Raw genomic sequence first — 26,648 nt, forward strand, 5'->3', positions numbered from 1 at the left:
TTTATAGATAAATTCATAGCCCCTTTCATTGTTATTAAATCATTATTCCTGTAAAATATTCTTATAAAAGCTACATAAATCAGCTTTAAACATTTAAAATATTTGAAACTCTTTTGTTTTGTAGTTAAATCCTTTATTATAGTGAAACATTTCCTTAAAAATGGCTCTGAAAGTCATGTATCCTTTTTTGAAATTAAGAAAATAAAATAAATTTCATTCATCCTGAAATGTCCTAAAAAGTGTTCTAAGAAAATAAATATTTTTTATGGTCATGAAAATATCTATAGCTTATCCAATATATTTTTCCAAGTGTGCCGACAAAAAGGATTAAATTTCGTAGATCATTTACCTTTTTCTTAAATTAACAAAAACTTTTTGTTGTTTTTCTGTGACTTAAAAGTATTCTTTTTCTTTCAATATACTTTTCCCAGTGCACCAGCAGAAATATTAATTAAAAATTTAGACGAAAGCCAATCTAGCAGCCTCGTCTCGCACTTCTCTCTCTATAATTCCCAGCCAGTCCTTTATTTGCCGTGTCTGTCATTGTTTTGGCATTTGCACTTTTTTCCAGACTCCTTTGCGAAGGAATGGAAGATATTCCCGATATTACCGAAGGAAGGGGTATGAGTATGTGGAGGCTGCACATTGAATTATAAACCAGGCATCAATGGCCGTCATTTAACTCTTGCCTTTTGCCGCCATCGAGTGGAGGCAGACGGAACTGAGTGGACCCTCCTGACAACGGCAGACGACATTGTGCCGGACATGAAAGGCTTGAAAGGTACGACGAGTCCATAAGCGAGATGGCTGAAAAAAAGACGGCGTACAACGAAGGACATAGATAATTAATTTGCTTTGATTACAGTTGTCTGGTGGAAGGAAGGTCCCTCTTTCTCGGAAAAAATACTGATTCAGAATCAGGCTTCGCCATCGACTGAACTGACTGGCAGACGGAAATTGAAGTGTTTGTAATGTATGCACCACCTGCGGCAAGAAAACGGATGAGCCAAAGGCATTTCCAGGCGGACTCCCTCCTTTTGAATCTCTGGCGTCGACAGCAAAAAGTGACAGCCATGTCGGCAGGCAGGCTCGACGGCGATGAGTGCGTCTAATTGATGGGCAGCCAAAGGCTTTTCCATGCAAATATCTAGAGGGGAAGAGCAGGAACAGAACCAGGAACAGCTGCCGGGTCGGGTTCGCTCATCAATTATTTAAAATATGTTACACTTGGCACATAACTTGGGCTGACAAACATGTGTTCCTGCGGCCCCAGTAAGCCGAGTCGACCGGCCGTAATAGCTGGTCATTATGTTTATGGGCCAACGGGGAAGCACGAGCCCACCTGACCTGAAAAAAAAGAAAAAGGGATTTCCAACGGCCTTGTCGAAATTTATGCGTACGTGCCCGGCTGAAAACCTCGGGTCATTTATTATTAGCTGTAAAACGCGTGCCGGATCCGGTTTACTTCCGGATTTTAGTGCTCCTACGAGCTGTGTGTCTGCCATCCAATAAATAATCTCTATGGGACGGGCGCCAAATCTGAAACAAGAGACGAGTCGCGATTTGATAAGGAACAAGGGATGGTGTGAAAATAACCCTTTCTTATCAACTAGCTCGCTTTTTATTGGAACAAAAGAAGTAGTTAATAAATTCTAATTTATTTAGAGGAGAATTTTTTATTTTAGGTTTTTTTCTTTGTGCTTATTAAAGTTTACTTTTTTAGAGGCAAATCCAAATCCAAATTGTTTTAAGTTATGTTTGAAAATAGATAATTTTCGTTAAAATTTCTCCAATTAAATTAAATTAAAAAATTAAATTTCATTTGTTTTAGAAGGAGTTTCAAGTTATTTGTAGTTATTATTTTACATTCTCTTAATTTTTATTCATTAAGTGGTCCAAAAATTAAACAATTAAAACAGCCATTTGGCTATAAACTAAAAATGTTATTTAAATAACTTTTTTCCTTTAGGTATAATAAAAAGAAAGTGTAAATATTGCGCTTTCCGCTGAAACTAAAGCCCAATTATTAAACTAGTTTAAGGGTGGATTTCCTTTAGGGCGCTTTGTAAGTTTTATACTCACGCTGTCGACGGCAAATTAAATGTCACTCACACGCCACGTAAGCCGAGCAAAGATTTTGCAGCTCATTATGCAGGATGACGCAATGAAAAACACAGAAACAGAAGGGGGTGGTGATACAGTAAAGGATGAGGATCCTGGAGGGCTGAGCTTATTTGAATTTACAAGTTGCCAACGACTAATGGCAAATTCAATTTCAAGCGAAGAACACTTTAAAAGCAATCAAAGGCAGTTGTGGATGTGGATCTCTCCTCTGCTCAGATGGATCTCCGAGTGCTGGGTTTCGGTTTCGGGATTTGGCTGCAGGGTCAGCTGTGCGAGTACATTTGTCTTGTGCTGTTCTCGAGATGGACACGGCAAAAGGGAGCAAAGGAGCACTGGGAGATGCAATGGACACGATTTGGCCGCTGGGCGAAATGGCAAAAAGTGGAGCAGCAAAAGCGGCAAAAGGAGCAGGAGCGATCTCGACGCCAGTGGTGGCTTAGTTCTTCGTCTTTGATTGCGCTGGCTCTCCGCCTGTCTTCTTCCACTCAAGCACAGTTCGTTGCACATTTGAACATACCCTCAGAAAATAAATGCAAATTTAGCCATGGCAAACACACACACATACACACATTGGGACACATTGGCCATAGACAAGGACTACTGCTCCTTTTGTTGCCCTGCCGCCGCTGCACATTTCCCGAACGCCAAAGCGCTGCTCTGTTTTCCCGGTTTCCCTGCTGCTCCTTCCCGCTTTCCCTGCTCTTTCAACATATTTGTATAAATTTTCGATTTTCTGCTTCAATAGTCTAGAGTCCGGAGTTCTATATCTATAGCTGTAGCTCCTCTTCACTTTGTTTATGTCTCAAGAATTCAATATTTTTTCAAACTATTTCTGCTGTTTTTCTCGCACTTGCTTTGTTGTTCGGTTCGCTTTTCTAGCAAAGGATTAAAGACAAACAGATAGTTCTGGCAGACCTTTAAGCTCAATACACATATACAGAAAAAAATTAACAAAGGATCAGATTGATATGCAAGTTAATTTAATATTTTTAAAAGATCAAGTTATTCATATCATTTTGATATGAATAAATATTAATTTTATCTTATTTCACAATATTTTTTTAAAAAATACTACATTTGGTATTAAAAAACAGTGTTTTTATAACTTCTATGAAATGATAAAATGTCAAGTTGATATGCATGAATCATAAATTTGACATTGGCTTCTTATTGATATGAAATAAGGTAGAAAAGAGCCTTTTTCGAATCAAATTTTCTTTCTGTGCTTATGTATCGGTTCGAATTTACTTTTCACTCTAACATTTTATATATGCTCATTAAATTTTATTGCTAGCATATAGTTCCCGGTCCCTCACAGCACGCAGAACTCGTTTTGTTTTGGCATGTACGTGCTTAAACGCTGCCTCCTGCCGTTTGCTGCTTAATGGCTAATTAGTGGTATAATTTACACCTTAATGACTCTACAACAATGCCCAGAGAGCTCAGGCTCCTGCTCCAGCCAAGAAGCCACAGCCAGGAGACCAGGGAGCTCCTGAGCTTCACTTCTATCTAGTTTAATCCCAGCACCTTGTTGGCCAAATCCTCTTCTCCTTCCCCGCATTTTATCGCCCGGCAGCTCATATGTATGCTCCCTTGCTTTATGTGCAAATCAGCGTCCATTAATAAAGACAGCTAGCGAAACGTTACGCATACGCCGCGTTGCATTAATCACAGCCAGCGATACGTTTTCCCGGCCGCAGCGTGTTAATTTCATCGCAAATGCCTTTTCCAGTATGAAAATTTATGTATGCCATTTTAGACAGTTTGATTTATGAACCCGGCTTTAATCGTTAGGAGGGAATTCCTGAAAATAATACGCTTACTAAATCAATGTATTAGCAACCTTTAAATCCTAGCTTATGGTAAATTTATTTAAACCCGTAAAGTAAAATTACTTATCAATATTTCTCGCTCCCAACACCAAATTGATTGACTTGCATGCGAGGCGATGGAAAAAATATGTTGTCACGCACTCGGAAATTATTCAAAATGACACAGCTCACACAATGTGAGCTCTGAACTCTGTGTGCACCTGACAAAGTCAACCCAGGTCCAAAAGCGAAACTCCACGGGTGGCAATGCAATTTGCAAATTGCCATAAAGCTGCAATTGTGTCAAATATTTTAATGCAATAAGGGTAGTCGCAGCACGATAGCTGCATGCATTTTGCATTCACCGACATCCACTGACTCTTTGAAAGACCACACACTAATGGCAGCGCCACGCTGCGTATACGCAATGCGTCAGCAGTGACATCAGCAGTCGCTCCGTTCAGATAAATTCGAATTAAAGTCGACTTGATATCGAATAGCTTATCGCCGGGGCAATTTCGCTGAAAAAGATCAATTACGAGCGGGCATAAATCCGTTTAGAAGCACACAAAATCTAAGCGGCACCCCTAAATAAATAAAACGGGGCGGACAAAAAAACTAAGGCCGGGCAATTCAATTTTTATTCTCTATTTTTTATTTATGGCTCTTTTGGCTGTGCGGTCCTTAAACCAAAACTCAAAATATATTTTCGGCTAGCTGCAGAACGACGAGGACAATCGGCAGCGCGTTAAAAAACAAGCGAAAATATTACAACATTTTAATAGCGAAAATGAAGATTTATTGCCCACGACGACGACAGCGACGGATGACGACGCCAAAATGCCACGAAAAAAAACGGAAAATGAACGGCAGCTCAACTAAAAAAGCGCGTTTAAAACAAAAGTAAAACAAAGAGCCACTGACCAGCAAAATCGGAAGCAGTAAATGCTGGGAATCATTCGAGTAATCGACTAGCAAGGGCTATATAAAGTTTGCTAGTTGGAAACAAGTCGCTTAATATTGTGATTTTATTTATGGAATATTTTATGAAGTATTAAGCAGTAAATATAACAAAAAGAAGAAGAAAAACAATTGTTAGGAAAAATAAAATAAAATTCGCTTTAAAGTATAATTTGTCGATACAATTAGTAAATTTAAATGTTTTAAAGGTCTGATTTTTTATAAAAGTACTTTTGAATGTGCTATAGGTACGTAATACAATTTTCAATTAAAAAAAAAGTGGCTGAGAAATATCATTTCTTAAGTCATAAAAATTTTAATTTCCTTTAAAAATAAATATTTTAATATTAATATTTGCTCAGGAAATATTTACTTAGAAAATATAATAGTTGTTTTCAATTCATAATTTTTGGAAAAAAACTATATAATCAGTAATCATTATATTCAACTTTTTCCAATAAATCTTAACTCTAATTGTCAGCTCAGAGAACTCATCTACCTTTTATATTTTAAAATGTCCTGGGTATCGGGCTGTGAAAAAAAGTGCAAAGTGTAAAAATCGCTGCCGCGTCACGTCACGTCAGCCGCATGATAGACCAGTCAGGGAGTTGACCGTCCCGCCCCTCGGCTCCGTCCATCCAGTGGGCGTGTCCAGTCGGTAGTCGCCGATTCCCGACTCCTGACTCCCGATTCCCTTATCGCAGCCATTGTGTTGCTGTTGGTGTTGCTCCTGTTGTTGCTGCTGCCACCGATGTTGCTGCTGTGCCTCCTGTTGTTGCTGCTCCCGTTGTTGATGTTGCTGTTGCTGCCTGAGCCTAGCGCACGTCGCAGTTTGTTAGCTGCATGCCAAGCCATAGCCATTTCCAAAGCCAAAGCCAAAAAGCGTCCCAAAAGCGTCGCCATTGTTTGCTCTCGCCCACTGTGCACACACAACTGGGCGTGTCCAATCAAAATATGCAAATGTTTTATCCGTAAAACGTCGCTTTGATGGAATTTCGGCACATTTCGCACACTCGCTTGCTCAGTTGTTGTTGTTGTTTGCTTTGGTTTGGCTTGGCCGCGTTTGCCTTGTTTTGGTTGTTTCGGATTTTCTTCTATTTTTTTTTTTAAAGAGGGGTTCTCCCACCCCTTCGACAAATTAGCAGTAGTTTGCCGGGCCCGGCTGACGGGCACACGTCAATCAGCGAGCGGGCCACGTTGCCTGATTTATATGCATAAATTTTCGCGTGCGGTTTGAGCCACTTTTGCTGGCGCTTTAATTTAATGTTGCCAACATTTGCGCGTCATTTTTGGTCAACCGTTTTTCAATAGTCATTCCCGGTAATGGGGGCGTGGCAGTGGAAGGGTCGGTGGCGGGGGGCGGTGACAGGCTGATGATGAGCTGTTCTGTTGAAATGTGAAAGCTCATTACTGCGGCCAGGGGGCGTGTGGTTATCGGTGGGCGTGGCCGGCTGCCTTGTGGGTAATGAATTTATGATATTACTCGTCAGGCCAATAGTTCGGCCATAATCCAGCGCCTACTTTTGAGGGTCGTAGCAAGAATTTAGCTGCCTTTGCCCTCTGAATTGGTAGTTATATTTGCGGTTTTCGTATTGACGGCACTGCATTTGAACTTATTATGCCGCTGATTGCACTTCCAAAGCAGTGTTGGCGTCAGAAAAATAAAAAGAAATTTAATAAATTATTTAAAATGAATTTTAGTTTTTTTGTAAATTTTTAAAATAATTTTTTAAGTTTAAAAATATATTTTAGCTATAATTTATTTTAATAGTAAAGAAAATAACCTTAGTAGAAAATATAATAAATAAATCAAAATAGATTATTGCATTTTTTATCGATTTTTGTCTTTAAATTATATTTTTTTATAAGATTAAAAATATATATATTAACAAATTTTATCATATAACCTTTTTATACCCTTGTAGAGGGTGTTATAATTTCAGTCAGATGTTTGCAACGCAGTGAAGGAGACGTTTCCGACCACATAAAGTATATATATTCTTGATCAGCACCAATAGCCGAGTCTATCTAGCCATGTCCGTCTGTCCGTCTGTCCGTTTCTATGCGAACTAGTCTCTCAGTTTTAAAGCTATCGCGATGAAACTTTCCCGAAAGTCTTCTTTCTATTGCAGGTAGTACATATGTCGGAGCGAGCCGGATCGGACCACTATATCTTAAGGCTCCCATAGGAATATTCAAACATATATAAGAAAATTCTTGTTAATTTGTAGGAAGTAGTCGTTTTAATTCTTGACTACTTAAAAACAAAATTCAAAAATAGGAACACTGAATCTGGAATCCCTGGAACTGCACTGAGTGAGTATTACTTTATCTGCAAGGGTATATAAGCTTCGGCTGGCCGAAGGTAGCTTCCTTTCTTGTTTAATAAGGTAAATTAAATAAACTTTTACGAATAAAAAGATAAAAAGTGAAAAAGTTTAAAGTAAGAAAGAATCATCTAGCAGCACTGTTCTGCATTCTCATCTTTGAAATCACGATGACGACCTGAAAACCCTCAGGTCAGGACCAAAAACTATAACAATATCGGTGTGCCATTGTAATTATGAAGTAACTCAATAAACAGTTGGCATGCGAATTGCTGTTTGGAGAAACTGCATGCAAATTGCAATTAGTTTCTGTTTTGCATTTGCCATTATTATTGAATTTGGACTAATGTGCAAATAGCATTGGCAGTAGTCCTCAGCTCATCGTCATTCCGTTGATATATGTACAATGTACAATGCATAGCTGTTCGGCAACCAGTAACTCAATCAATGGTCAATGCGGTTAAATTGCGGCGCACAAAGGGTTCGGTTTAAAGGTTCCGATGTGTGTGTTAGCTCATTATTGATTCACAATGTTTTTTGTTCTGCCAATTAGAGTGGGTTCTACTTGCACCCTCTGAAAGTTGCGATATCACCTCATTAAAATTGGTAAACCCACACAGGCAGGCAGACATACAGACTTCCGTTCTGGCTGAAATGAAATTTATAATGACAGCTACAGCAAACAAACAAACAAATCATACTCCCCATTCCATTCCCCTCATCCATTTATGGGCAAAAGTTGAACGATACAACTAGAATACACAGAAAAATAAATTGTCAATATATCAGATTAGTATGTGCAGGATAATTTCATATCATTTTGATTTGAATATAACTTATGTTAATCTTATTTTGCAATATTTATTCAAAAAATACTAAATTTGGTATTTTAAAACAGTATTAAGAATTAAATGATAAAATATCTAGTTGATAAGTTTGAATCAGAAGATGATATTAATCACATTGGCTTTTTATTGATTTGAAATAATGTAGAAAAGGATCTATTTCATATCAAATTATTTTTCTGTGTATATTTGTAATCATCGAGGAGCTCCGCTTGTACATATATAAGTACCGATCCGTGTAGTTCTCACCATCCCGTGTCCGTTTGTTTGTTTTAATTAAAATTTCAGAGCCATGTTCCGCCTTTGTTGTTGGCCACTCTCTCACTTGTCGTCCCGCCTTTAATGCTTTTTTTGCTAAATAATTTATATTCAATTTTCAAATAAATTACAAACGAAAATAGTTGGCAAACAAACTGCGGCTACCATGGGATTGGGTGTTAAACAATTGAAGTTTTGTAATGCAAAGATGTCAAATATAAATAATATTTAAATCCATTAATACCGGAAAAACAAGATAGTTTGAATTATTTTTATTATTATTTTAAACTTATTTAATTTGACAATTGACTTTTAAACGTCCCATTGTGCTGGCCCTAAATTGTGTGCGTTTTCCATGGACATTGTCTGCATTTAGTGGCAGTGGGGATTATTATAATTGTGTAAGCTATTTAAGCATGATAAACACACGGTGTCACACTCATTTGCATGAGTATGTGTGTAATGGGGGGTTAGAAAAACACAGCCACACACCTGCAAGGATTTTTCCCCCCTGTGTTTGTGTGATTGTGACGTGTGGTCGGCTTTGATATGGCATTTTCGTGTATGCGGCTTGGCCAGAAAACCGAATCTCCAAAACTCTCGCCGTCCACACACAAAACTTTCTAAATTCAAGTGTCAAATTAGCAGAGCAAATTTCGAGCCGAACTGAAGCTCTTAAATATTAACTCTTACTTAAAAATGTACACAGCTCGCCTGGTTACCAATTAAACTAAAGTGTTGCGTTTTTGCCAACCGGTTGGCAAACCTCCCCAGAATCTCTAGAATCTCTAGAATCGGCCGCAGCATGCACACAAACTTCAAACTGCAGCTAGATAAACAGTCCGCCCTCGCAGGCGCAAATATTGATAGTCTAACACAAAAGTTTTATGCACTAAAAGAACGCCTAGCACTAGAGGGGGCGGGGGAATCCCCAGGATCCCTGCCTGCAAAGTCAATTTTCACCCAAGTCGACGTTAGTTGAAAAGTTAGCAACACAAAGTGAGGAGCAAAAAAAAAAACAAAAAACTGGTGGAGAAAAAAAAACACACACAAAAAGAAAATGAAAGCCGAAACGTAAATTTTTATCTCTGCGCGGTGCAGTGCAAAAAGGTTTCGAGTGCAAAATAAAGTTACTTTGGCAATGCGATGCATCAAACCGCAAAACAAGATAATTTCAACGGTAAATAAATCACAGCCACGAGTGCTGGTGCAATGGGTGGTGCAGTGGGTGCAGTGGGTGGTGGATTCAGTGGGTGGGTGGTACGGGTACTACCCACACGGTTCACTGCCTTGCCTCTTTCGAGTGAAATTTTGCTCCCCAAAGTGAAACAACTGAAAAGTTGCAGGTACACACCAAAAAAGATTGAGGCCTGATACAGCCAATGGGTTTTCAGAAATTATATTACTGAAGCCCTAAGGACTTCCGTCCATTTAAATTTTTGTATACAGAAGAATAGATGCTTTATGCTTTATGATATAACACCTGTTCTTAACAATGAAAACCTAGATTATTTTTGACTCAGAAAACCAAAATGGACAATACTTCGATCTTAACATCAAGAGGGCAAAGTGAGAAGACAAAATTCTAAAAATGATAAGAATTGATATGGGTATTTTCGTTCTCTATTTTTCTGTGTTTAGGTAGATTTAATACAACTCGTTAAAAATGTACGGTTTTAATAGGGGAATACTTACAGATTCGATAAAAGAACAGAATTTTTGTCGTTTTCGATTAAAAACTTTTTCTCTTCATTACCCCTTTCGATGGAAGTTTTTGAAGTTTTATCTTTTTCTTTAGTGTAGTCTGGCAGGCAAATCCAGAGCCAAATCATTCCATTACCACCTTAGGCAACACTCCCGCGCGTTTTGCACAAAAAGCTGATTAGTTGCCATTGTGGCTCACACCGACACCAACACACTTTCAGCCAGGTGGGAGTGTTTCTAGGTGCTGGAAATACTTTCCCCTTTGGAAGCCCGAGGATTATCCCAATTCACGCGATTCCCACAGCTCACTCACATTTCGCTCTCCTTTATAGTGAATTTATAGAATCGGTTCATCATCATTAGCATGTGAGTATTTAATTGGTTCGAATGCACTCAATAAACTTGCAATCCGATTAGTTAAACTAAGCCCAGGTACCATTGTCGTTTATTATTAAGAGAAAAAAGGGATTATTATCTAAGGACTTTGCAGCTTAGTAGGGCAGCGTCAGCGTTGGCAATAAAAACCCGTGATTCAGGACTAAGCACTCGGGTGGAAAAGCAAAAAGAAACTAGGTAAGGTAATAAATAAAATGGCCCTGTTACCGGTGGTAAAGGAAAAAGGTGTCACACCCCCAGCGAGGAATTGCAGCCTGCAGCGAGTGCTTAAGCCAAAGTTGAACTTTAAGTAGTTGCCACCTTAAGACGCTGCCACTTGCAGGCCAAAAAAACAAAAGGAAAACCAAGCCAAACCGAACTGTAGCATATTGCTCTCTATATGGACTGCCAGTCCCCCAACTTTCCCGCACTTTCAGCACCAAAAAAGTGAGCAAAACTTTTCCATTATTTTTATCTGCTTCACATTTTCAAGTAGCAAAAACTTTGATGCTGTATGCAAAAATAAAAACACAATCCGCAAGCAGGAAAAACAAAACCAAAAATTAAATACGAAAGCCAAAGCTGATTTTCATATATAAATATATATATATATATGTATATATAGCCCGGCTAAGACCTTCCCCAAACAGTTATTGTTGCTGGCCCGGCCAATTCAAGGCCCCCTCGGGCTGGTGTCTCTGGCATTTTATTTAGTTTGTTATTTGTTCATACTGAAGTGTGTCGCCAGCGTCTTGTATTGGTTTTATTCGAAAAACTTGTCGTATATCGTCCTCGAATCGAAGAGAACAGAAGAAGATGCCCAAGACAATAACCCAAACACCCGCATTCACATCCACATCCACACCCGCAAACACTGATTTCAGATCCCCACCTCCAGATTCTTGTACACAGAAAAAAATCCATATGAAAAAAAGGTATATCAATTCTACCTTATGTCATATCATTTCTACCTTATTAATGTCAAATTAAGGATTAAAAAATATCAATTAGATATTTTATCATTTCATAAAAGTTATAAAAATACTGTGTTAAAATACTAAATTAACCTGCACATATCAATTTGATCTTTTGTGTTTGTTTGTTTTTCTGTGTAGTATAAGCAAAGTAAGTTGTTGAGTAGATTACGTTTTTGTTACGTCCTTACGTCCGCCTGCCTGCCATTGTCTTTAAGTTTTTGCCCGTCCTTTATGGGCAACGAGGTTCGCCGGTCCAAAGGTCCCCAGTGACCCTGTAAACTTCAAATTGCTACAAGTGACACATCCCATCCCTTCGCTTGGCTTCGATCTCGAGCATATCCTTGCCAGCAGGACAATGGTCAGGTGAGTATGAGTGCGAATGCGAGTGTGCGCCTGTCTCGGTGCCAAAAGCGCCTTCAATGACACAAAGCTGGCGAAAAAATCCAAAGATAAACAAATTCGAACAATGTCGTATGTAATTTAAACACTTGTCTTCCGGATGTCCTTGTTGGTTTTTTGGCACTCTAACAGACATCTTGTTGTCTCCCTTTTAAAGGGTGGAAAATGTTCAGATTTTAAATATTGCAATTTTAGGTGTAAGAAGTCAGAGAAATATTTTTCGCTTTAAAATGTAGAATTTTTTACTTAAAAGTATAAATTTTATTAATATAATTTTTACAAATTAAAATAGAAATATTTTTTTTTAAACAAATTACAATCTTTGTCAACTGATTTAGCTTGCAAATATTTCTTCGTAGTTAATGATTTATTTAGTATTTACTTAATTACTTTCTGTTCATTTAATAAATAAAATCTAAAAATATTTTTTTCTAGCTACAAATTAAGTGTGCCTCTAAAACTAATCAAAACCTCTAAATGAGACCCCTAGTTTTTATCTATGACCACTAATTCCCCTATTCTCCAGCTTAACCCACTTTTATGTGGGTTTTCTGGTCTGCTGCACTCATCCCAAATAAATATATAGGCTTTTTTTGCAGGCAATTCAATACGGGAGAAAATTTTGAGGGAGGGAAACTGGGAAAGATGTAAATCCCTTGGGCCATACACATGACATGCCATGCCTAAACCATATTTTGTGCCACAGTCATGTAAGTACATAATTCAACAAAATGTTAATTTAATTAAATTATGAATATGAAATTTTCGGTGGCTGCCTTGCCTTGTGTGTCAGGTGCAGAAAAAGGGGGGCGAAAAAGGGGGGTGGAAATGGGGGAGGGGCCATTTTGAATGGCACCAAAAACTCAACGCGCTTCGACTGAACAAATTCATTTATATTTCGCACACGGGGCCAAAATCTCTCTCTCTCTTTTTGTGTGGCGCAAACACTGGGTAACTGAAAACAGAAAACTGGGAACTGAAAACTGGGAACCAACTCAATAACGATACGGCCAGCCATACGGAATGTGGCCCAAAGCCGCATATATATGAGCCAAAAGGCAGCATGACCAGCACAGCAGCCATTGCCACATGTTGATTTTGCAAACTGAAATTATATAATGCAATGCCTGGTAAACAAGCCGCGGCACACATGACTGCATAAATAAACTGAAATTCGAAGAAAACAACATCATTAAAGTAGTCTCTCTGGGCACACGGACCTGCACAGGGGCGGCAAACATGGGGCAAATACATCCTATATACGAGAGTAGTACAACCGAAAACCCCCTAAAACCAAAAACATATATTCGGGTGAAAATACAGAAATACACAAATACAGAAATACACGTGGGGACCGCCACAGCCGGGCTAATATCAGCCAAATCCAGAATTACTAAAAACCAAATGTGCAGCCGCATTATAAACATGCAGCAAGGCAGTTACTAAAAATAATGAGCCCGCTGACTGAGTGTGCGGTCAGCAGCACTAAAAGAACCGTTCCGTGAATGGAGGAAGTGCACTGAAAGAAAAGGGGTATAAAAATCTGTGAAAACCAGTAAGACATTATAGCTTTTTTTGCAGCCATGTCACTTAGAAAATGTTTCCAATAAAAAAATGAATTTGTATTATCCTTACGAACTTTTATATAATAGTTATTAAAACGATATTCTTTTAAATATTTATTTTAATATAATTCCACATTTATACAGTTAAAAAATAAATAATACAATTAAAAAACAAAATACATTTAATAAGTTAATAGATAATAATTTTACACTGAAAATAAGAAGGCATTATTACAATGTTACAAAAGATGTTACAGCATTTTTGTAGAAAATGGTTCCAATAAAAAAATGCATTTTTATTTCCTTATCAGATTTTAATAAATAAATTATTGCACTTAAAATGCTATATTCAGTTATTCAGTTAAAGAGAAAAAATAAAAAGAGCTCGACTTTAAAGCAAAATAAAAACCCTTTACTTTTTATTAAACTAATTAAAAATAAGAAGTGATCATTTTTCCTAAATCTCAACAACGAAAAAAGGGGTAAGTCGAAGTGTAAGTGCAGCGCTGAAATTAATGAAATTTTAGATTGAAAAGTGCGAAATTCACTTGAAATTTGCAATTCGCCAGTTCGGTCAGTTGATTTCCGTTAGGGAGCTGAAATAAAATCCGCTGGCAGCCGAAGGACCAAGTGCAGCATCGCAGCATCGGTGGCAGCAGCATTACGACGGAATCGAGTTGCTGAGCCAGGCTAAAAGCTATCGGTGCAAAATCTGCGTGGCCAGCACAATGCTACCAGAAAAACAGCCAAAGTCCCTATCATAAATTCAATTTTTTTATGTGGCTGCTAAGACAAAACGCCAAGAGTTGACATTAAGCAGCCGGATGACGGCCAGGACTCCAAGGACTCCTCCTCCTCGTACTCCTTGGCAGCAGCGGTGACAGCGATGACGACAAGTGGGAGAGGACATCAAGTGAAATGCAACCGAGGCATCGGCTTCAGCTTCAGCTTCAGCTTCAGATTCAATGCGCGTGACAGAAACCACAGGGCTGTCAGCAGAGCAACCGCCTTGGATGGCCATTACCCCAAGTCCCAGCATCCTTCGCTTGACATGGAACGCTGTCCAGGATGGAAAGGGATGGTTTGGTATGGTATGGGATTGTCAACTGTAGATGGTAGATGCTAGTTGGTAGTTGCTCCCTCCTAACTGCAACTGTAACTATATATGGCAGCGTTCTTATTGTGGGCTCACTGCTCGCTGTGCATTTGTAACAGAGCTTTTCGTAAATTGATCCAATTTATGCTTATTTTATGGCAAATTACGGCCGAAGGAAGCCAGAGTCTCCACAGAGACCTCCGCCACTGACACCCCAAGGGAAGGAGGTCCTCTCGTCCGAGGACCTGATTAAAGGAACTTTGAATATCCATATCGTCAGCTAAATGATATGCATCAGCAATCAGAAAGCTCTTTAAATCGAAACTACAGTGCGGTGAAGGTGAAATGATACTAAATCGATGGGGAAAAAATATAAATAATATACTCTAAATATTCCAAAGTATATTTCCTTTATCAAAATATGTAAATTTATTATTTAAAATCCAGTTTTTATTAAATATCTAAAATATCTAACTAAACGATATTTTTATTTATTTTCTAAACCCTTCAGGCAAATTTAATTTGATCAATTCATTTCATTGAGATATTGATATGAGATTAAAACGAATTTTTTTTTCAAATAAAGTTGGGATTTTTTTACACATTTAATAACTATATGGAAATTCCAATAACTGTCAAAGCGGAAAGCGTGAATCATGCTTTATTGAAATGCGTGACATTCTGCTGAATTTATAAATCCCACCTTAATTTCCCAACTGCAAGTTGCTATTTCTAAAAGTCCCCACATGAATGTTAAGCTGATATATATAAAATATGTATAAAAATTCGATCCTGCATCCACTCGAATCGCAGGACGCCAACTGCTTATTGCTCGCTACTTTCACCCACACAATTTGCCTGCTAACTTGCCTTTATTGGCTTCTAAATGCAGCTCTAAATCCTTTGAACAAATTGCCATATTGCTGCCAGCTGCCTCTTGTGCGGAATGTCCTTGCTTGTTGCATTGTTTTCGTATAATAAAATTAAACTTATGCACTCGCTTTCCCTTCACTCCCTCCTTTTTGGTCTCTGCGTTTCTGGGGCAACTTCCCGCTTCCCGGGGCGCTTGGGTGAGCATTTGTTAAGTGGCAAAAGATTGAAATGAAGGCAAACACACAATTGCATACAACCAGGGACTGACGTGCAGATTATTGGCATGTAAGCGTAAGTGTGCGTAGGTGCACTCAAAAAAAAGAGAGCTACCAAAAATAAGTTATTCTTTATGAGGCGCAAAAAACGTTTATTTGATTTGTTTTCGTATCAGGCTGAACGAAGTTTCACGGTATGACATTCTTGTTCTTGACCATTTGTGGCTTTTTTTAAAAATATTATTTATTTGGCGAAAAATTAGGATTGAAAACTAAAGGGAAAATAATCTAAAATATTTGTTATTTTATTGTCGTAATTAAGATAAATAAGTTGCCTAAGCTAAAATTAGTTTGGGATAATTGACTGTTTTGGGGTAATTAAAGTACAAGGATTTATCATTATTTCCATAAAATGTAGTTATAATTTTACCAAATAAATAAAATTTCACCTGAAGCATTCCAAATAAAGTCAAGATCGTAATATAACTATTGGTAACTAAACATTTTTTTTCCCAGTGCCTGCATGAGAGTGTGTAAGTGAAATGAAATGGAACGAATTGGCTGCAACAAAGTGAGGGTTCTGGGTCCTGGGATCTCGGTTCTGCATGGGGCTCACCGACTGCCAGATAAAGTTAAAAGGGGCGCCAACGCAATTTGCTCGGGGTCAGTTCCCCAGCAATTTCGTTGATAACTTATGTCATTCAACAAATGAAGTTGACATGCCGAACTCTCTCCCTTTTGGCTATGCATTTAATATTCGAATTTAACTCTGGCCCTGTCAAATGGCCCACTTACACATGGTCACCTGGCCAGAAGGTAAAAGGTAGAACCTTAAACATGCTGCAGCCAACGCCTCTCAATTACCTAATTGAAAGCCAAGCCAACGAGATGGGCACAAAGTCAAAGCTTGATTCTCATACTGATTCTGATTCTCATTCTGATTCTCATTCAGCATCCGAAACTCTCAAGGTTGTGCGCTGCATATGATTATAAGTTGCAGGCTGACTTGGGCCATTTCAATTTGCTCTTTGACATTGCCGCTCTGTGTCAAATGCAAATTGAAAAATCATCGAATGGTCCTGCAACTACAGCCTGGCATTTTGGCTGCCGGAAGCGTTTTGCTGCCGCCCCCAAACTAATATTGAGAAGAGGGGGGTGGAAACTGTTTCCGTTCCACGGCCGGCGGAAAACTGAATGGCAATGGAAATGGAAAGCTCCAGCTGGAATCTGAATCAGACTCCTCTTTTTTTGGCACGCAAGAGGGTACACGGCTTTGGCACTGCTCTTGATCTGAACCCCCAGTTGTTTTCGTTGTTGTTGTTGCCAAAAGTCGCTTGTTAAACAGCGGAAACGGAAACGCCAACAGTCGCACAAAGGGAGCAGAAGCAGAAGCAGCAGCAGCAGAAGCTTTTTGGCAACAAGACGCCCACCGGCAACATCATCGTCATCGGCAGCCATCCATCCAACGTTTTTGAAAAGTGTAAATCAAACTAATTGAATGTTTTTCGCCGAGCGAACAGCCGGTGCCAAAGATATATAGCCTGCTACCCCTTAAAAAAAAAGAGAAAAACTCGATCACTTCTGTGATGATAAGAAATTCAATTTCGTTCGATGCACACGCTTCTGGTTCAGCGGCTCTTTGGTCCTTTGACAATTTGATTTGGCAAGTATCGCACATACGCAGTGTTGCAGGAGGCCAACTAATCAAAGGCCCATTGAAGGGAAGCCGTCGATTCGGCTAATAGTCGCTATTCATTAAACCCTAAATGCAGCAGAAAAAACGGGACTTAATCCCAAAGGAATCTGAATGCAAGAAGAAACTAATCACAAGGCACATGGCAATGGATTGGTATTAGAAGATTGGAATCAAAAGCCTAATAAAGCATGTTAAATATTATGAAGAATACAAAATAAAAATCACGAGAGAACGCTATTAGATACACTTTAGTCAGCTAAAAGAAGTGCGAGGTAAGTGCAAAGCGAGTGCTTGTGCTACTTGAATTACATTATATACTTTACTTATAACTTTTTAACGAATGGTCAGATTTGAAAAATTTCTGCTACATTTCGATAGGTTTTAATAAACACAACAAAATGGCATTATAAATTTCATTACCTTACAAACCAAAAAAATCCCAAAAAATCGTAAAGCTGTTATGAAATATTTTTGAATAATCACAAAATTATACCAACATTCAATTTGAAAATTTAGAACGGCCTTTAAACATCCCTTAAAACAAGTATTTGTTGCTGAAAAATAATAAAGCCTTAACCGAAGCAAACAAATATGAAACATACCACATACGCAACGTGGCCAACTTATCAAAGGACCATTGAGCTAAGGATCAGTGGTCGTTGTGCTAATAGCCCCTATTCATTAACCGGCCAACCCTCGAATCAATTTGCAATGAACCCTTTAAGTAAGCTGCAGCTTAGACTCACCCTGCTTGCTTACCCTGCTTGCTCCACCTGCATTTGTCTGCGGCTGCAAATTGCCGTTAAACTTAATGAGCATTTTGGCCATAAAATCACTTGGCACGGCTCAATTGCCACGACGCCTGGCAGCCGGCACAATTTATTTGACTGTTAATTAGAAATTTAAATTATGCGCTTAGCCTTTGCCCCCGAAGATGGCAAACCTCCTCGAAGCCACCTTCCAACCATCGAGACCGCCACCGTTCACCATTCGCCATTCAATTGGCGCTGCACAAAATTAATTGCAGGCAACCGGCGCCTTGGAGCATCGTTTGCGCCCTGGCAAATTCGAAATAATTTATAATTTGGCACAATTACGCTCAGCCGCAGGCTGCCCTCGTCCTTTGTCCTTCGACGGCTGCTCCTTGCCGCAGGAGGCAGGGCCATGAACTGGCCTGATCTGCTCCCCTGGTTCGGTTTTGGGTTCGGGGTTTGGGGTTTTTCGGGGGCCCCGGGGTTATATGGGTCATTTGCCATGCAATTGCATTTTATTGATTTTCCTGGTTTCTCTGGATGGCCAGCTGGTTGGGAGGATGGCTGGTAGAATGGCTGGCTCGCTGAATGGCGGAGATGTAATAAACTTTCACTTGTTTTGTCGCCGTCGCCTCGAAGCGGGAAAGCGGAAATCAGCGGGCGCCGCGGGAAAGTTGTGGACACTGGTAAACACATTGCTCATAGCCAAAACATTTGGCACACTGCCCCGTCCAGACAACCGGGAATGCACTGCCCGAGAAAATGGGTTAGGAAAACCAAAAAGATGTCATGCATTTAACTACAATTTAATACATAAGATAAAGATTTAATAAATTAAACAATTAATTGTGAAGCAATTTTGGAATAAAATCCTTCTAAAAACATTAACACATCTTAAGATTAAAAGAATAGTTCTTCAAACTCTTGAATTATAAAAAAATTATTGGGAACTAACAATCATTGTTATTATCTATGACATTATAACTGCTCAAATAAAATTAAAATAAATGTTTTAAAATGTTTCCACTCACATTTCAAACCATTAATATTTTTTTTCAATTTATTTAGATTAAATTAATTAAATAAAATTAAGAGAATAATATAACATAGTTCATTGGTTAAATTATTCCTATCTATCCTATCTGCTATTAGAACTGAGTAAATAAATTATAAAACAAAAGTTTTAAAAATGGGTCAAGTTTCATCTAAAATCAAAAACATTTTAAACATTTGAATTCGTTAAATTAAGGGGAATATTTTAATTTACTTTATAGATTTTTCACTTCATTGGCTCTGCTAAAAACAGTTTTCCTTTCCGGCAGCAAAAGGGTGCTTCCTTTGAAAACTCGAAAATAATATCTTGACTTTACTAAGCTTCGGCTTAAATGACCATCAACTTTCGGATTGCCGGATTAGAGTAAGATAAATCTGATTCTTTTTTTCTCACTGTGCAGCAGCAGCGCACCAGCAGATCTGGCTGGGATTGTCAAGTGGTTTTTGGCTCGGCACCGAGATTTGGCTATGCTTTTGTGATTTCTTTTCTGCTGGTCCATTGTTTGCCCAGAAATTGGGTCAATAGCCTTTTCGGGGGAGGTGTTCGTACCGCCCGCAGCATCTGATGATTTTGCTTTTGCTTTTGCTTTTCCTGCTGCTGCTTTTGCTGCTGCTGATGATGATAATGATGGGGATGATGGGAATAATGGGGATGATGTGTAGGATGTGGATGATGGGCAGCGTGCCTGGCCTGGTCGAGACTTGCAGCCATTGTTTCAAGTTCTGTGCATGTAATTTCCTCATGCTCGTGCAGCATGCTTTTTCACTTTTCCTGCTGCTGCTGCCACACTGATTACGGCTGCTTGTTAGTGCGTTTGACTGTGCGGTTTTTATGCTCGTTTACATGCATGTATTTGTATACCTAAAGTCCTTGCCAAGCTCTAAGCACCACCCACTATCCTTCACCCACCGCACACTCACCACTCTGCACTTTTGCCAAAATACACATTTTAGCTTAATTCGCAACTTGTTAGCTGGCAGCAAAACAATCTGCCGTCGGTCTCGCCAAAAACTCATGTGTAAACAAATCAAACTTGAAACTAAAGCTTAGCCCCCCGAACATTTCGCAATAATGAGCAATGCTCCGGGGGCCAAAAGAAAACTTGGTCCTGGCCTGGCAACAAGTGGAGCCAGAGCCCCCGAAAACGAAGCCAACTTTGTTGTTAAATCAGCTTTAAGCTGCAACAGCTATTTGGTGAATCTCAAGATATGCCCATGTTTGCCAAGTTCCTTCTTTTCATTTCGAAGAAACAAAGGTCCTTCGCCCTTCCATTTCCATCCTATCCAAAAGGAGCCACTTGTCTCGATTCCGGATTTAGCCGACGAGCGTTGTTTAAAATGCGTAACCATATCCCGGCCATGAATTTATGCAGTCAACTGTGTAAAAGGCGTAAAATGTCCAAAGACCATCATCGGTGGCATCGTGGGCGGTGGCTCGTCTTCTTCGAGTGGCATTTGTTTTGCTTGGAAGGAAGCCGCCGCAAGGACTACTTCCCAGTACGGTAGTCGCAGCCAACCGGCGGCCTCTTCATTTATTTCATGCTCCATTGCATTGCGATATGTGTCAGGAAGCGGACAATCAGGCACTGCGAAAAATATGTAATGCGACAGCGAAGTGAAACTAATAATATTATTTCAACAAACAGTAAAATATATTTTGCAAAAATAAATGAACTTATATATTTCTTAAGTTTAGAAAATTAAGGTTTAATACAACAAATATAATTACTTATTATGTTAACGATACAATATTATTTTAAATCTATAACAGGCAGAACTAAATCAATTTTTATAACTTATACAAATTTAATTTACATATTATTTTATAAACTAAATATTAAAATATATGTTTTAAATACATTTTCCAAAAAATAATTTAATATATATATTTTTATTTGTTAATAAGTGGAGGTTTTGTACAACAAATTTTATTTAAATATTTTTTTGCCTTAAAAAACACTCAGGGAAAAGGGAATTTCCTTAACTTAAAGTAGCAATATTTTAAATTGATATTAAATAGTATACATATAAAAAAATCTATTTTATAACTTTAAATTCTAAATATTCTATTTATTAAAAAAAATATATTTATTTCATCTATTTATTTTATATATTTTTTTTAAGCCAAGAACCTTTTTCTGTGCATCTTTAAACACGAAGGCCTGGGAACCACATAAGACACCATCTCTTCTGATCCATCTGGAAGTTGTTTGGGCAGCACACCATATATGTACGTACTCGCACTCGTTGTTTTTATTCAATTACCAATTCGAATTCGAATGCTGTCATTGCCCCACTCCACTCCACTTCATTTCACTTCACTTCCATAGCCAAGCAGCTGCAGCCGTTTGTCTTGCCAATTGGCCAAAGCCATCGACAAACCGAACCCAAACGGAACATTATTGTAATTCAGGCAGCTACCAACCAAGCAGCCAACCAACCAACCAACCAACTCTCGATTTTAAATTGTTTGGAAGCAATAAAAAGTTTATCAAGTGTAAAGCGAAAAACAGCGAGCGAAGCCCTTGACTTTCGGCACTCAGTGTTAATTGTTTTGAGCTTTAAGTTGGCAAAATGGTGCCACATTTCAAGGACCCGGTGCAAAGTAAGGCTCCCAGGGGGCTTTGTTCGTGGCAAAAGTAATACATACCTAAAAACAATGGCCTATGGGAGACCCAAAAACCAAAAACACCCACACAAAGGCAGAAACAGAGGCTGAGAGAGAAAAACGCACAGCAAATAAATCAATTGGCTTTGCCTAAAACGTTTGAAATTGATTTCAAGTTCTTCGGCCCATTGTTTTTATATGCAACAAAGGGACAATTTTTCATTTCCAAAGACAACAATAAAAGCAACACAAGGTCCTTTTCATGGCAGCACACACACACACATGCGGTCGATCCCTGGGCATGTAAATTGGCCGCATTGTTTATGAGCTCCGCCATCCTCCTCCGTTCCCTCCAGTCCAGTCACTCCCTTAGACTCGTCCTTCTAGGGACTATTGATTGTCAATTCAGTTTAAGCGCCGCCCATAAATTCTGTAAATGAGCAGAGGTCCAGCCCAAGCGGCTGCCATTCTTCTTAATTTGCTGAAATGCACAAAAACAATTTTCAAATTGCACCAAAGACGCCCACAACGCGAATTCGATTTTATTTTCTTCAGGGAGTTAGTTTGTCTTGATTCCTAAATCTGTAATAGCATTAAATATTATATAATTATTATTATTATTATATAAAAGATTTCTGAAAAGTAGAAATGCAATTTTTTGGTTTTTATTTATACTTATCGAAATGTTAAAAAAAAACTTCAAATCGGACCATTTATAAAAAGGTTATAAACAAATAATGTAATGAAATTCAAGCAGTCGCTTTGCTGCATGCATATCTCCATCTCCCTTGTACTTCCTTTAGCTGAATAACGGGTATCTGATAGTCGAGGTTTTCCATTTTGTTAATTTCTTTACCTCTAGAGATTAAATACTAGAACTAAGAATTTTTTAAACTCCCAATCGGAATAAGAATGCCAAAGGCTATCGAGTTGCGCTTCAAATGTTTGTGTGTACGGCGTGTGTTTGGTCATTAGAACTGACACATTGTCAACACGCAACAACTGCCAGCAACTGACAGCCGTCAACTGTTTATGTTTGCCATTTAGCAGGCAAAACATTTTGATTACGCATACGCCATGTGGATCGAAGCGACGTTTGTTGCTTTGACAGGCGCCTCGAATTCCGTTCGCCCATAAATAAAAGTCAGCTGCTGGTCATCAGTCGATTGGAGATGCATTCGCTGCTTGTTTGTGTTTCAGCGCTTTGCTTTTGTCAGCTTTTCGAAGCGGTTAATGGAAGTGGAACCCTCTGCAAGGATTGTCGAGTGAATGTTATATATCCTGGTAGGGGAAAAATTCCACAGCAGCTCCCCGAAAATCATCTAATAGTTCGCATCATCAACGAGTACAGACGAGTCAGCCGGGAGGAAGTGCAATATCGAGATGAGATCAGACTGTTAAGGTTAAAGGCAAAGGAGTTCAGCTTTATAGGAAAGTTAAGGGTAGACAATACCATACGATGCAGTGCAGCCCTGGTGGCTTCCAGTTTGGTGATTACCTCAACTGCTTGCTTTTCAAATGAAAGCCCACAGGAAATTGAAGTTATCTTTAGGAACGGAAGAACTTTCACTGTGGATAAGATAGTGAAACCCGACTTCTGTCCTGAGCTCAGTTTACTGCACTTGGAGGTCGCCACTGAAATCAAACCCATTGGTCTATGCCATGGGGATCTTCCCTTGGGCATCAGTGCCTCTATGATGATGGCCAGTCCTGATCTCAGTTTTTACGGCCGTCGTCGCACTCAAATCATCTCGAATCGAGCCTGCAAGACCACATTTATGGAAGACGATTCTGTTTTTATAACCTCCAATATGATGTGTGCCTTGAACTCTGTAAGACCTGAGAAATGTGGCACTTCTCCAGGAGACGCCCTGCTGATAGACCATCAATTGTGCGGCTTAAATGCTTATGGATTTCGCTGTTTCGCCAATGCTTTGAATGGCGATCTCTACATAAATCTTAGTAAGCTCCAACCCATGATCAACGATTTGATACGGAAACTTAATGGTTAAAGTATGGAAATTCAAATCTGATACGGAAGATTGGAAGATTTTTAATAATTTTTCATGTGGTAAAAAGGTTCAGTTATGCATCTAGAGACCCTAGTTATAGTACTAGTAGTATCCCAAGAGATTTTTGGATCTTTGGAATCAGTACCACAGATGAATGTTGGGGAAATACCTAGAAACGGCCAGCTCTTTCAGATAGTGCGTGTCATTGAGTATATAGTGCCATATCCCTACCAGAGATCCCCCAAAATATCTGCTAGAGGTCCCAGTACTAAAACCGGGGATCCGAACAGTTTGGAGATAATTCCCGCTGATATTGAAAGTCTTCTCACCGCTGGTGAAACCACAACAACTACGACACTCAAGCCAAAGGCAGTCAAGCACTTTCTGATGCGAGTCCTCTATGAAAACAAAGTCATCTGCAGCGGGGCGCTAATCTCCAGTCGTTTGGTCCTAACCTCTGCCCACTGTTTTCCCAAAACGCTTCGTAAAAACCAAGCTCATCTATACAAACTACAGGCCAGTCGTAGTCGCATTTATTCGGTGGATAGTATTATACTGGGCTCCATTGAGGACATGGCCCTGCTGTTGCTCAAGTCCCCGCTGCAGGATGCGTTCGTCCAGCCGATTGAACTGTGTGACCAGCCGCTGCGAAGAAGTGACAATGTCACCATGTACATGTCACACGAACATCTGCGCTTCCTGCGCACCAAACTCATCGCCAATAGGAACTGCAAGCGGAGCTATGCCCAGGACGAGAACGCCTTCATCACCAAGACCATGTTGTGTGCCCTCAATTCGAATCGACTGGTGGACTGCCAGACGACCAAGGGGGATCTACTGCTGCACGGGGATCGGGTGTGCGGTGTAGACATCTATGGGCAGCACTGCTCCGACGGCGCTATCAACGGAGAGCTCTATGCGGACGTCTTCAAGGCCAGAACCCAACTGATGGGGTTTATTAAGCGGTACTCAAAATGATGGCTAAAAATATAAAAATATGTTTATGGAAAAACATGTATTACTTGTTTACTTATCATTATTATTTATTATTTTTAATTATAACTTAAAATTATATTGAAAATTTTAAAATTAAAAATTTAAAATTTAATCATTTTTTATTATAACTAAAACTTATATTTGAATTCTTTTAAATTTTTTTTAATTCATAAAAAAAATATTTTTAAAGATAATTCAAAGAAGATTTTCTTACCTAAAATTTAAATTATATTTATAAGGGATACCTTTACATTTTATATGTATTTTCTCTTCCATTTAGTTTTACTAACAATTTTGATTTGCCTGAGCTTTGCTTACTCTATTCCAAATACCTATATTATTTTTGTGCCAAGTAAAAATAAGCGATGGCACATACATTTATTGTCGCTGTTCAATGTTCGAGTGCTGCCCAAATCAAATCAATCTCACTAAACAAACATTCCAAATAAAAGGGCGAAAGTGGGGCGGAACAAAAAGTGGCAAAAAAGTGAAGGGATGCCGCCTTCTGTTGGTCGCCGGGGAAAATTGAAAGTCGCCACCAACAAAATCAGAGGAACATAAAGAACACAGAAGCCGGTGATGTTTTTTTAACATTTTATTTTCTTTCAATTTGCGGCTTAAAAAAGTTAACTGTTCCCATCAAAATGCCCTGAACTGCAATGACTATGATGTATGTAAATTTGAGTGAAAAAACAAATGCGAAAAATAACAAACAAAAATTGACAAAAAAGAAAGTAAAAAAATAAAACAAAAACAGACACAAACGACTCTACCAAACCCTCTAAAAACATCATGACAGGAAAAAGGTGTTACACTTGGCTTGAAATTTACACCATCGGTGGGCGGGGCAACAAAAAAAAAGGGAGGGGGCGAGATGAAAAACCGGGAAAAACCCCGAAGCTGCGCCGGCGGCCATGGATCCTCGTCGCTGGCTTTTGGCTTTGGCTTTGCGCTAAAATATGCAATTTTGTCATGAAATATGCACATGTCCACCGCGCGACAAGGACGAACCGACCCACCACCACCCACAACCAACACCACCATCAGCGACATCAACAAAATAAATTTAAAAAGCAACATACATAAATAAATTAAACATTTAAAAAATCCAAGGGGAATAATGAAAGATATAAAAGGCTTAGACTCAACGAACCTGTTAGTGCCCTTCATATTTACACTCGAAAAATAATTTATTTGAAGCGATGATCGATATAATATGCTCAAAATGTAAACAAAAGGCCAGTTAGAATTTCGAATATGTTTTTCTTTCCCCCTCCCCCCCCCCCCCCCCCCCCTCATGTAAACTTAAGCGCTATCTTACTCTATTTCGAATCTCTGAGAGAGAAATCGGTATTGCACGGTAAAAACGATATGCCAGAAATTTACCATGCGCATATTGATTTAACCACGACGTGTTTTTTTTTTGTGTAGGACGTATAAAATATTAATCAGATGTCTATTAAACAATTTCAATTTATAAAAAATTAAAAAAAAACTTTTACAAGCTGATTATTAAACAACTCAATTAGCTGGATTTAAAGAGCATTAATGGAAACCATCAAGCCCAGTCCAAAATTCGCTATGACTTTTCCCCAGCCACGCCCCCCACCATTTGACATTTAAATGCGGCGAAGCCTGTCGAAAATTTTGCCAGCAACATCAGCGCGAACAACTAAATTTATGTACATAGAAATTAATATTAAAGAAAAAAAGAGCAAATAAAATAAAGGATTCCAAATGGCCGGTGGTATGGTATTAGTGCAACATGGGATATAATATTGAAACAGAAAGCACAGAAAAATGTCAGGATAAAACTTCGACACTCGTGTCGTGATAATAAAAACAATAAAACAAATATATTCCATTTGACTAAAAAATTGTTTCCCCCGGGGGTTTTAATGCGCCGAACCCACCCCCATCCACCTAACCACTTACCGCCCCCTTTTTATTCCAGCGCGACCCGCTGACCTACCGCAAATATTTATTGTTTGACAATTTTTAT

General features: G+C 38.8%; 2 protein-coding genes and 1 long non-coding RNA gene across 3 annotated transcripts; all 3 read left to right on the forward strand.

Annotated features, from left to right (window-relative positions):
- Positions 1–424: 424 nt before the first annotated feature.
- Positions 425–1,578, forward strand: LOC138913358 (uncharacterized). Its single transcript, XR_011419051.1, has 2 exons — positions 425–781; positions 866–1,578. It is a non-coding gene; the product is annotated as an uncharacterized lncRNA (long non-coding RNA).
- A 21,160-nt stretch (positions 1,579–22,738) lies between these two features.
- LOC108063549 (seminase) lies at positions 22,739–23,650 on the forward strand. Its single transcript, XM_017150674.3, has one exon. The coding sequence runs from the start codon at positions 22,811–22,813 to the stop codon at positions 23,648–23,650; it is 840 nt and encodes a 279-aa protein (XP_017006163.2). The 5' UTR covers positions 22,739–22,810.
- A 75-nt stretch (positions 23,651–23,725) lies between these two features.
- intr (intrepid) lies at positions 23,726–24,662 on the forward strand. Its single transcript, XM_017150673.3, has one exon. The coding sequence runs from the start codon at positions 23,726–23,728 to the stop codon at positions 24,626–24,628; it is 903 nt and encodes a 300-aa protein (XP_017006162.2). The 3' UTR covers positions 24,629–24,662.
- The last annotated feature ends 1,986 nt before the right edge of the window (positions 24,663–26,648 follow it).

Source organism: Drosophila takahashii, chromosome 3R, assembly GCF_030179915.1.
Source record: "Drosophila takahashii strain IR98-3 E-12201 chromosome 3R, DtakHiC1v2, whole genome shotgun sequence".
NCBI classification, from domain to species: Eukaryota; Metazoa; Arthropoda; class Insecta; order Diptera; family Drosophilidae; genus Drosophila; species Drosophila takahashii.